Here is a 12,137-nt window from a genome sequence, read left to right on the forward strand (position 1 = left end):
TGCCGACTGGTTGGTTGTGCCGTTTACTCCCCCCCCCTCCTCTGAGGATCCTGTCACCCGTTTCTGGAGGCGTTTCTTTTTAAGCTCTTCCTCAGTGATATGTGTCTGCTTGACTCTGTTTTGACACACCTGAAGTTTGATTGTGCTCCCCGCTGAATCATTAGCAGGCTGCTGGAATTCATGCAGGGAAACACCCCAGAGAACGGGACCCGCACCGCCAAATATTACTGCATGTAACCACTTGTACAACAATTGTTTTAACCTCACAATGAGATGTAAAATTCCTGGCTGAATCTAGGTTAGACTTTCCAGCAGAACTGATAATTACATAGAATTGGGTGACATTACAGCAGGGTTGCATCACTGATGCTGCTTCAGTTGAACCACATAGCAGCTGTAAAGGAGGTACAGTCAGAGGTGTAAAGAGTACTGAAATACCATACTCAAGTATTGGTAGGAGTACTTCAATAAAAATGGCTCAAGTACAAAGTAGCTCAATTAAAAACCCACATTGATTTTTACAATAAATCTTGACATGGTTCCCTTGCATACAGTATACATCTCATGTAATGAACTGAAAAAGGCAGAGAGCTACATAGAAGAACATATACAGATACTTGAATGAGAAGCATTTAGTAGTACATTTTAGTTCCTGACACATTATTCCTGGCAAATACCTTCATTTTAGCAGTAGAATACTGTTGTTGGAGTACCGCTGCCTCAGTGGGTCCATGGCTTGTCTCAATTCTTACATACCGATCGTAATTGTTCATAAAAATGCTATAAATTGTTCTCAAGGGCACTATGGAAACTATATGGATGTGCACATTTTGCTGATGATGCCTCCTTGTTCATACGGAAACCATTCTACAGCATGATAGAAGTGGAAACATCCAAGTTACAGCAGGCTAATGTGTGTCATATAGCATTTCTCCATGGTGGCTATTAAAAATGATAAGCTGTGAAGTTATGCAAGTTTTTTTTTTTTTCCTAGCCAATGTGGGTCAGTTTATTATCTGACTGCACTCCTCTCATGCAGCAGCCTATCATGAGTCACAGCGACCTACAAGATGTCCAGAGTGTTTCAACATCAACCAAACACGTCATTGAGCTAAACGGGGTTTGACTGCTCTCTCCTCGAGCAGTGAATAACTGCTCGAACTTAAAACGGGTCCAACTTCAGTCATCTCCAAGCACTGTAACTGTATAATCCTTCACATTTCAGTAACGTAAAGCTAGAGTGTTGTACTTTTACAGTATAAGTGAACGTCCATTACGTTGAAGGCCTCTCCAAACGAGTTCCCACGATGCTGATTTAAGCCTACTGATGCCAGGGAAAGGTCTGTATTTATCACTATAGTGGAGTTCTGCTGTCTGTGGTGACATTTGCCGTGCTGAGAACAGTAGAAGATGATTGTTCTCAGAACGAATAGTTTATTAACGTATCCACAAAAAATGGCATAACACAAGCGGTACAACCTTGGCTTGTGCAATCACTTACACTTCTACAAATCGGTAACACGGTATGTTATGTCATGTTAGTCTACCTGTATTTCCCATTACCTTGACAGGGAGGGTGGAGGGCCCATAGCAGCAGCAGTCAGGAGTATGGCAGAAGCTAAAGTGTCATAAGCAAGTTGAACGTGTTTGTGTGATTCAAATTTAAATTAAAATAGGGAAATTTTGAATTACTCTCACTGCCAGTACACAGTATTCTGTTGTCATCATTTTCGATCTACACTTGTAGAAATCCCGTTCCTGCTGAAACTGGAACCCAGCGTAGGCAAAAAATGTTGCTGCGTACACAATCCTGAGGTTTCACCAGCCATACATTCTCTTTCACCCTCCACCAAACTTACTTGAACTGCTGTGTTCAGCTTGTTTATGTAGAGTCTTCTGTAGTTTTGTATAATGGAGCAGTGTGTCCAAGTGAAGATGCCAGGCTGCTGTAGGGTGAAAAAACGTTGACATATGGCTGTACATCAACATTATTTTGCTTCTCTAAACAGCAAACGCAGAGGGAAAAAAAGTAGCAGAAGGTCAGACATGGATATGTCTGCATATTTGCTAGAACAGTCGATAGAACAGTTGGATGCTTTTTTTTTGCTCTGTGTGAGCGCACAGAGCAAAGAATAAAAAATAAGTTTGATACATTTTCTGATATGAATGCCGATGTGGCTCGGCTGTGTTTTCACGGATGCCGGTGTACAAAAACCTGTACCGCTGTCTGATATTGCTCTGTCATACTTCAGGCATCAGGTAAATCTCTTGGGGTTCAGCCAAGCTGAACCAAACCGTCTTCAGTACAAATCACTGTGGCTGAGGCTGCCTTGAAAGACCTAAGGAGCTCTGCTAGCTTACGCTGTCCAGTCTCCTCCGTGGTCAGTGGCTGTTTGTGCCAATGTGACCTCACACAGGGTGAGAAAATATGTCTTTTAGTAGACTGAGAGCTATAATTAGCAGAGTGTGTGTCTTGGGTCAGCACACAAGGTCAGAAGAAATGCTGGCCAGTGAACAGCACTAAGAAGCCTGAATGCACACCTGATGGCAGGCTTTCTGCGTCACGTTTGTTGCATATTCCAGACAGGGTTGCTGATTTAACGCTGTTTGATATGAAACCAGGTAATGACAGTTGATAAGATTAATTCGAAGATCAAGGGCCAATAACGAAAGTCATGATCCAGCCACATTCGCAAAACACCTTTTGGAGAAGAAAAAACACAAGAATTTGCTTCGTTATAAAAAAAAATTACAGCCCAAATTGGATTTGCCCTAGAAGGACAAAGCAGTCCGATACCACATCTACCTAACTTCACCGAAAGAGACAGGCAGATTTTCTTTAACAACAACTGTCGCTCTGTGTTGCTAGATCAATACTCTATCAACCAGTGCCGCGTTACAGCTCAGTCCCCATTGCCTTTTTGTCTTCCTGTTAGTTTCAGAGGATCACCGCTCTCCACACAGGCCTGAATGACAGGAGACGATACTTTGTGGTTTCCAGATAAAGTGATGGAATCAATCATTCACCTACTCCTCCTGTAGGTATAATATTCCATGCATGCATCTGCCACTTCCAGCAAAAGCAATTTCCAGACCCCGGTTGTCCCAAGTCGTGTTGATGCCATGCTGCATTTTCTATGCTACCATGCTATCCCATTAATTATGGAAGTCTTTAGTCATTTGCATGCCAGTTTAAGCCAACAGGATACATTATGTTTTCCTGCTTCAACAACACTCCCTACTTCACTCCGAGCTAATGAGGCCATTTGTCTTCTAATGCCCAAGAGAATGTGCTTATCACTGCATTACCTATTAAGCTTCTCATGGCATCCAAATGGAAAGAGCTATTGTAAATATCCTCCATGGTAACAGAAGAGGAAAGCTACTTGAAGGGTTTGGGGATTGTGTGTGTGTCGATGTCTGCTGCACTTGTGTGAGTGAGCTCAGTTCAGCAAAATATAGATCCAGGAGACTGACCTTTCCATATCAGATAATCATAATGTAAACCCATAATGTAGCCTATGTACGTCTACCATGCGCTTCAGAATGAATTGCGTTTAAGAAAGATGAAAAGGATTAGAAGCGGTGACGCGTCGACGGCATCTTCCCCAGAGGAGAAAGCTCCAGGTGGGCTTGCCGGAGCGTGGAGGCTCCTTCCCTCTGCACCTCCTCCAGGAGACATAACATGGCTGGGTGAACTCCCCGTGTGCAGGGCCATCTTTCTGTCTGTGTCGCATCCCGTTTGCAATGCTCACGTTAGGTGACTGTCGCAACGCTGAATGGCTGTGTTTTCTTTGATATTTCTCAGAAGCTCCAGAGCCGTGCGTAAAAGCCGGCTGCAGATTTGACACAGTCTGTGTGTGTGTGTGGGTGTGTGTGGGTGTGAGTGTGTTGGTTTACATCTGCAGTGCACGTCATGGAGATTAACGTTGAGTAAGTGCTATCCCTGCCATCTACAGTAATATTGCCTGTTTTTATTCAGCGTCACACTTTCCATTAGGATTCCATGAAGCAATTATTACCGCGTGTGTCACCGTCCATCCTCGCTGCTATTACTCACTTCTGCTATTTCCTGGCTTTCTATCCAAAGGCTTGCCTTCTTCTCATTCTCCTGTCACTTCCCTCTTCATTGTCCTGTCACCCCCCCACCCCCCCCACGGGCCGAACATTTTTAAAACCTCTCCTAATTAAAACAGAAAGTCATTCCAAGCAGATGGCACAAGCTGGCCTGGGTAATTATTGTCAAGTGAACCATGGCCCCTGTAGACCTCGACTGAAATGAGTAGCAGGCTCCGTTGGATTGGGGTAAGAAGATTCTGAGAGAGATGTGGGCACTCTGACCTTCAGGGGCCACGTACCGGAAGGACATTGGGTTTTCAAGGTGTTCGTACAGAAGACTTTATTTGATCACATGGTGGTTTTTAAGCAGCATATACTGCATCACTTTAGAGTCTCAATTCTGCCTTCATCTTTCTTTTTAAGAAGAATATTAATGTGTTATATATTCCAGGATTTGTAGAATAATTTGAATCAAATTACTCCGTTTCATTTCAACATGGTTTTAAGCCTCGGGGTTGTGTGTGTTTTTGTCTTATAGTGCCACGCCTACTTGCATGAGTGCCAACTCGCTTTTGAAGATATGCATTCCTTAAAAGCGAATGGATGATTGTTGGTGTGTGTGTTTTCTTTTCTTTTTTTCTTTTTTTTTTAAATGTGAGCGCACCACTAATGAGTTTATACGCTTGAGGGAGGTGTTTGTTAAAAGGTTGTCACAATCCTCTCTGGCCCATAATCATCCGTCTTCACCTTTTTAACAGACGCTCCCATTCCCGTTCTCTAATGAGGACACAAGTGGCACTTAAGCTGCACTCCGGAAAAAACCTTTTTATGCCATCTCAGAAAAACAACAATCTAAAATGTGTTTATGTTCTTCGGTGACAAACTTTCGAGGCTCTGGGTTTAGAGAAGGGAGAGGCCTGAAGGAACAAAGGGGGTGTTTGTCTCAGTAGCTTAATGGGGTCAGGTCATTACATTTAGCAGAAACGGCGAGGGAGGGATGTTAATTTAAATCTTTTTGAAGTGAAATGAAACGAGGGTCACCGATTTGCGCTCACAGACTCAAACGATATTTACGGCGTAAACACACGTCCTATTAGAGCGACTCTATTAGACGTTTCATCATTTCTCTTCATAGTGTCAACAAGCGGAGGACGAGCCGTTATCGGTTTGACTTTGGCACTCTGACACGGGAGATTATTAAGAACGGGGCAATTAAACAAGATTTAGACTTTTGAGACGAGCAGTTTCTAATATGAGTGCTTTTCAGTGGCAGGCTTTGCTGAAATGAATAAAAAAGAATTACAACCGCATCGTAACGCATAAGTGGCCCATACTGTAAATGTGAGAGTTAAATTTCAGCTGGGTTTTATGTGCGTTGAACGACGACCAGAGGAAAGACGGAAGGGAGATACGAGGCCTTCACCACTCAAAATCCCACTTTCCTTCCTGACTATTTTTTACAGGTTTACTCTTTGATTGACTCGCTGAAATGAGCCGTCATAACTTGAGATGAGTGATGAGTTTCTATGTGTCGATAGAAATATCACATGCTCATAGAGGTAGTACAGGTAAGACAATCAAGTTGCAATCATGTGCAATTGATTGCAGAATTGAGAGACATATTTTTAAAACTATGGTTTTAGCAGCCTGTTGTAACAGCTGAACCCAAGTCTCTTTCTGTCAAAGTTATAACGTCTTGCTCTTCTATCATTAGTACTTACTATTAGTTTATACGGAATGACTTGCATGCACTTTTAAGGTTCTGTCGTTGTATACAGCTTGCATTTGTAATTCAAACGGACTCTTTGTTGCCGTTTGATACCGAGGTCGAGCAAGAGTTGGAAAAGTGAGGGAAGGGTTGGATTAGTGTGAACACGGCAAAGACAGACTTGAAAAATCACCGCCTGCTCTTTTTTTTCTTACAGCCCCTCAGCTGGGCTTAAGCTCCCTGCACATCTTTAAACGCTGTATCTAATTTACAGCGTCGGAGCTGAGATGGGGCGAGTTTAGGAACTTTTGTGGCTGCGTTGCAAACACCAGCCCACAGAGCTGAGCTCAGGGCCTTTTAGCCAATCAGTTATTAGACCGTACCGCAGACACACATGAGGAAATTGAGTGGCTCTGACCTCTGTCTGCTTCTGGCTCACTGGCCGAGCTGACAGCCGAGTTCCTGCAGAGTTAATTTGTGTGTGTGTGTGTGTGTGTGTGTTTCTCTTTGAACACGGTGGGTTAGCATGATTCCAGTAGCAGCCGTGATGAGCTCTGGGCTGCGACGTGAAAGTTTTCAACACTCTCGGTTTCCGTCTTACTGCTTAAACCGGCTCTTTTTCCGGGCGTGTGTTTTTTCTTCATTTCCAATTCTCTGCACTCATGACATGTTGATCAGCCCGTGGCTTTGCTGGCGTGTAGCTTTCTGTAGTAAACAGGTTTGGGAGGTAAAAAGGCTTTTAACCTCCTTGAGCTTGCGGTGCTCATCAACTGGCATCCATTTTGCTGCTCTGTGATGGAAAAACCTGAAGGAGAGATTAGACTTTTGGAGCAGATGAAGGGAAGGGAAGGGGGAGGGGGGGGGGGGGGGCAGCAATGAATAAGAGTCAAGAAAATGGGGAAAGTGGAGATAATTAATGAGAATGCTGCTGAGGAGTAATGTGAGGCGATGAGCCTGATCTCCTCCTGATGAGAGGGATGATTGCTGGGATTCGGATGATGTGAGCAGAATGGCCGCGCTCGCACACTGTTATATTGTCTCCGCTCTTCCTACTCTAACTGTTGTTCCCCGTCTGTGTTTCTCTCTTTCTCTGAGCAGCCAGGAAGACGTGTGCCCCCGCAGAGTTCGCCTGCTTGAATGGCCAGTGCGTCCCGGGACGGTGGCGATGCGACGGGGAGCCGGAGTGTCCCGACGGCTCCGATGAGGCCGAGGAGACCTGCAGTAAGTGGAACCATTCGGCTGCTCATGTCAAGGACGTCTTTTAAAGGATGCTTCCAGTCTGCTTCAAGTTTTGCAGTTGTGTTATGCTCTCTGCAAAGTAGCTACTACAACGACGTCTATTGGGGCAAGAAACACGAGCAGTTGTAAACAAGCCAAAGGGTTTTTTCCTACATTATTCAAAGTGGCGGTTCCTAAAATGAGGGGCATGGCTGGCACCAGAGCTTGTGAGGTGTCAGTAAGGGGTTGTTACATGTTAGGAAAAGCATGATTCTCCAACGTAAGATCATTTTTATTGTTTCAGTCTTTTGTCTATACTGCATAGGTCTATTTCCTCATCTCCTCATGTTAGAATGTCACAAGTAAAGCACTAGATAGTTTTATTTGGAGGTTAAAATGAAAAGGAGCTGTAAATTCAATAAGTAACTGCACAGTTAGTAGTGAGGTTCAAGATGCACTGGTATACATTGGGAAAGATATTTAAAACAGATGGTTTAGATAATAATCATACTTCTCCCCTTCACTTTTTCTTTCTAATACATCTGGCTGAATCCTGCATGATTGCCAGTCTTGTCTTGTGTGTCGTCTTTCCCATCTGGCGTCTTTTTAGCTATGTCACTGTTACCAAAGGCGTTGCAACCAACTTCATGTTCTCATTTATGGAAATCATGCACAAAACTATAAAAAATATGAACCACGTTGTATGAAACTGGAATCTCTCTGTCTCTGAATCGGTGTTTTCATCCCAACGGGAGCATCTGAGCGGCACAGTGGGATGTACAGTCGATCACGTTTGTTTTGTGTCAGTTTGCGTGTTTCATCTGGAGTACGTTTAATTGAATGCAACTCTAGAACCTGTATTCAGGTTGCTACTGTCCTCCCTGTTATATCAGCTCCAGGAGCCGTTCAGCCGCCTCGTCTTCTTCCTCTCGCCCACACACTTCAATACTCAATGCTGTCTGGTGGAGAGTGCATAGAAAGGCCTCGATTACGTCTCTGCCAAGCTGTAAGAGCCGAGGAGCGCTGGCTGGCTCACTTATTGTCCGTGCCAGTCTACCCGCCCCCACGCAGGCCGTGATGGGGGTTAGTGGGGGTGAGCTGACGTCCAAGTGTGGGTGGCTCCAACCAATTATTAATTATTTTCTTGCTTTTTTATATATATATATATATATATATATATATATATATATATACTATGTTCATTTTCTTTTCTGCCATGCTGCTTGCTTCTCTTTCGAGGGGTTTCAGATATAAGGTGGAGCTAAAAGTACTGCACTGATAAATAAAATGTCTTGCTCTCGAAATGTGTTGAACAGACATTACAGCCAGATCTTCATCAGGAAAATGTTATCCTCCCTGCTGATGCACATTATGTCCAATAAATCAATACAATGCTGGCTCTATTTGTTTTTAGGTGTGGTGAGATCTGCAGATACAGTATGAAGAACCAGAAGTACAAAAAAAAGCAGCACTTTAACATTTACACATTAAATGCCAATTAAACAAAAGAATTGTGACTTGCCAAAGCCTGGCAGCAATAAATATTTTTGATTTTGTTCTGAGACCTCGAGAAACACATCTTTGAAATATTGCTAAATACTATTAATATTTAATACTACTAATAATCTTTATTTATACAGCACTTATCCAGCAAAAAAGTCACAAAATGAGGAGGAGGAGGAATAATAACAAAAAGTATGATAAAACGGATCAGAAGACGTTTTTGGCAAAATGCATGCTGGGATACAGGACTTGTCTGCCCACACAGGTTCACACAGTCAACTCCGAAAGCTGATTCATTCAACTGTTACAACCAGGAGACCTTAAGAGGAGAACTCTCCAAGAATGACTTAAACACAGGATGGTGGACGTTGGTGAACGATATCGGTGATGTTGTGTAACCTGTTTGAGATGAGATTTTTCTTCTACCCACAATTAACATGCTTTGATCTTTAAACTCTTTTTTTTTCCAAACGTTATAGTGGGAGGGGATTTAATTGCGCGAAACGGTATGGGAAACGAATCAAGGAAAAAACTGAACAAATCAATCTTTCCTTCTTGTTTTGGTCCATTTTTATTGGCTGTGGATGTGTGGGTCTGTCGGATGAATAATGTAGCAGACGAGCAAAGCTTCTGATGTCACCCCCAGAAAGTTGAGTGCGAGGAGGCAGACATAAAGGGACCTCTGAAGGATAACAAGTTTATATTGGAAATCCAATTAAAGATAAATGAAGGAAAGATTCATCTCTTGGCTGCAGAATAAAGAGCTGTAGATCTGGGCCGAGAAGAAAGCCATTTATATGGAAATCCCTTATGTATTAACTTGATGTAAAACTTCTGAACACTGAGAATCTGTTTTTTCTGTAAAACAAATAAATAATAATAATATTAGGGATATATTTTTATGATGATGCAGCTTTAAAGTATATTTTTAGTCGTAGAGGGATATATATTCTCTTTTACTGTGCTGTTGGCAAAATGGAAACATTCATGTCCTCCTCCTCCTTCCTCCCAAAAGTCAAACGATACCAGTTCTCCTCACCGCGGTGCAGCCCTCCTCATTATGTGTTCCAGACGAGGAGCGTCAGATCCAGGCTGTATCCCGATGAGAGGGACTGCTAGTGAGATCCACTTCAGCACAGCGATCCTTCTGTTCGAGTGGATCCAACTGTGCCATAATGACACTTAAGACAAAAGAGACTTGAGGATGGACTTTGTGCAAATATGTATGCAGTAGCAACCAACGTACTCGTGGAGGGCTCTCTTATTGACTTGCTTCACCTGCTTGTGCCAGCCTCTTAGTGAGATTACAAAGCCGTAATGAGAACTGTACATCTGTCAGGGAAAACCTCTGGATCCGCTATATTTTTCTGATTAGACTGAAGAAGCAGAAAACGGACATTTAGCGTATCCAGTCTAAAATGCCATCAGCATTTTGCTTAACACCCAAATCCCATGCAACACTTCAAAGTTTCATATCAATTAAACTTTGCCAGAGTGGGGATAGTTTTACTGTCTTAACAGTGGAGGGAAAAGGCAGAATTTCACATGGTCTTTAACGTGATAGAGATATAGAAATGTGCCATTATGTAAAGAGCGGGGGCCAGGGACTGCACGAGTGGGTTTACAGTACACGGGTTAATTGCGTATAGCACAGCATGCACCTTAATGCATCATGCTCCAGTTATGCTATAGCCTGATAACGCTGCGCTCTCACATGCAGACAAGCGCTCATCTTGATTTTTCATACAATTCGCCCCCCAACTCCTCTGTACTTTCTGTCTGCTTCGGTTCCACATGTGCACAAGCACCCACACATACACACAGGTACTGCACAAACCGTCTCTGCTAAGGCGTCGTGGACTCGCTGCTGCAGACATCTGTGCCACGATCGTTCTGGCTCACTGAGTGGATTCCCAATTACACGCTGGAGTAGCGTTACACTGCTTTATTAAGAATTCAAATTCGGGCCACACTGAGCGAACCCTGAAAAATGAATGACTCTTTGGAGAAGCATGTGAAGCTCCAGAGCTCATGGTTTTTGCATTAGATTAATGTGTAATCATGGAAGTGGGCCACTGCAGACAGCTGTGCAGCAGCTTCTCCGCTCCCTAGCCATCGCGGGGGACATTTTTGTGTGCTCTTCGTCCCCCTTTTTAAGGATTTAACAATAGAGTGCAGGGGTGGACTAAATTGCTCAAGTTCAGCTCCGTTCTGCGCATCAGTCTGCTTTTCAATTCATTTCTAGAAGTTGACAGGCATGAGGGAACTTCAGTGTTTTCCATCTTTCTCAAGGAGCCTTTCATTATGTGAGGACAGAACCCTGAACTGGTGCACAAAATGTGGGAAAAATATAGATTTCTTTTACTTTCGCGCTTTAAATGTTTTAGCGGTATGTGTAGTGTATTATAGATATTTTTTCTCAAAGGGGTTTTGTTAAATTTCCTCCAATGAACCTCTTTGTTGATCTTTTTCTGGGGGAGCTTTTTATTGACTCTGTAATGGAGAAGTCTTTTTCTTTCACTCTTCTGTCTCCTCCGTGTGGATCGTTGAAATTGTTTACAAAAGTAGGTTTGCCTTCAAAATCTGGATCTTTTGCAAGTTACTATGTTGGTAAAACTCACTCTATTATTGATAAATCTTTCGTCCAGCGTGGTTCTGACAGTTAGAGTTATTTTCTTTTTCACACAAATCTTAATTTAATAATTATTAAGAGGAAACTGTTGCCCTTCACCTGCACCCGAGGTTCAGTTTGGTGTTCTGCCTCAGAAAAAATAGTTGTCTATTAAGTTGAAAATAAAATTTCAGCATTTGATGATTCTTTTTCTCTGTGTGCCGATTTCCAATGTGTTTTGGAGAAGCTAGCATTTAAAATGTTTTGCAATAATCCCAAAAGTTGAATCCTCACATTTGAGAGCGAGAACAAAATAATGTTGTCATAGTTGATGATGTATTGTCTACTAATAGTTGATTGGTCGATATCGATCGCAGCATGTGACCTCATGAAAATGAAATCCTAAATAATAAATATGAATTAAAAAGAAGAAAAGCTCAGTGCTTAATTCTGTCTATTAACAGCAAGAGAGGTGGGTTAAAATCCACTAACTTGGCTATACTATGTGAATGATGGTGAGCGCTGTGATAAACTGGCAACCGGTCCAGCCTGTACCCATTGCCCAGAGTCCGCTGGTGTGTGAAACCAAAAGAAACCTGCCAATATTAGTCTGGCTTTATTCAGCTGTCACATCCGGAGGAGCTCAGGTGCAGGACACGATATTAAGTGGAGATGCATGCCACACTGCATTACTTGCTCAAGCACTTGGCTGAAAATAACAATTTCCCATCTTGTGGCTTGCAAGCAGCTAGTGTTCTCCGTTGTAGCAGATCTATAATTTAGAAGAGAGGACATGACCATGTTAACTCTGTTTAATGAAGCAGGGAATCGGAGTATGACTCATGTTATTGGAGCGCTTTGTGCCTTTTTTTCGCCATGAAGCAGAGAAGCAGATTTATCTCATTCAACGCTAGAACCGGGACGTTGGCGTCCACCGAGCACACAGACCCAAATAGCTGAGCACATGGCCTGTATTCATTCATTGTTCCAGTTGCTATAGAAGGTGAAGATTACTAAAAAAAAATAGGTTGGTGAGTC

The 12,137-nt window shown here is 42.8% G+C and overlaps 1 protein-coding gene across 3 annotated transcripts in view; it reads left to right on the top strand.

Moving 5' to 3' along the window:
• The window catches only part of LOC311012046 (low-density lipoprotein receptor-related protein 8-like), a 63,260-nt gene that overhangs the window by 13,482 nt on the left and 37,641 nt on the right, over positions 1-12,137 (top strand). For all 3 annotated transcript variants that reach the window (XM_084007333.1, XM_084007335.1, XM_084007334.1), the window contains exon 3: positions 6,866-6,988. In XM_084007333.1, the coding sequence (XP_083863459.1) occupies positions 6,866-6,988 (123 nt within the window). The remainder of the gene's footprint in view (positions 1-6,865; positions 6,989-12,137) is intronic.

This window comes from Eutrigla gurnardus (assembly GCF_963514095.1).
Source record: "Eutrigla gurnardus genome assembly, chromosome: 4".
In the NCBI taxonomy this organism is placed as follows: domain Eukaryota; kingdom Metazoa; phylum Chordata; class Actinopteri; order Perciformes; family Triglidae; genus Eutrigla; species Eutrigla gurnardus.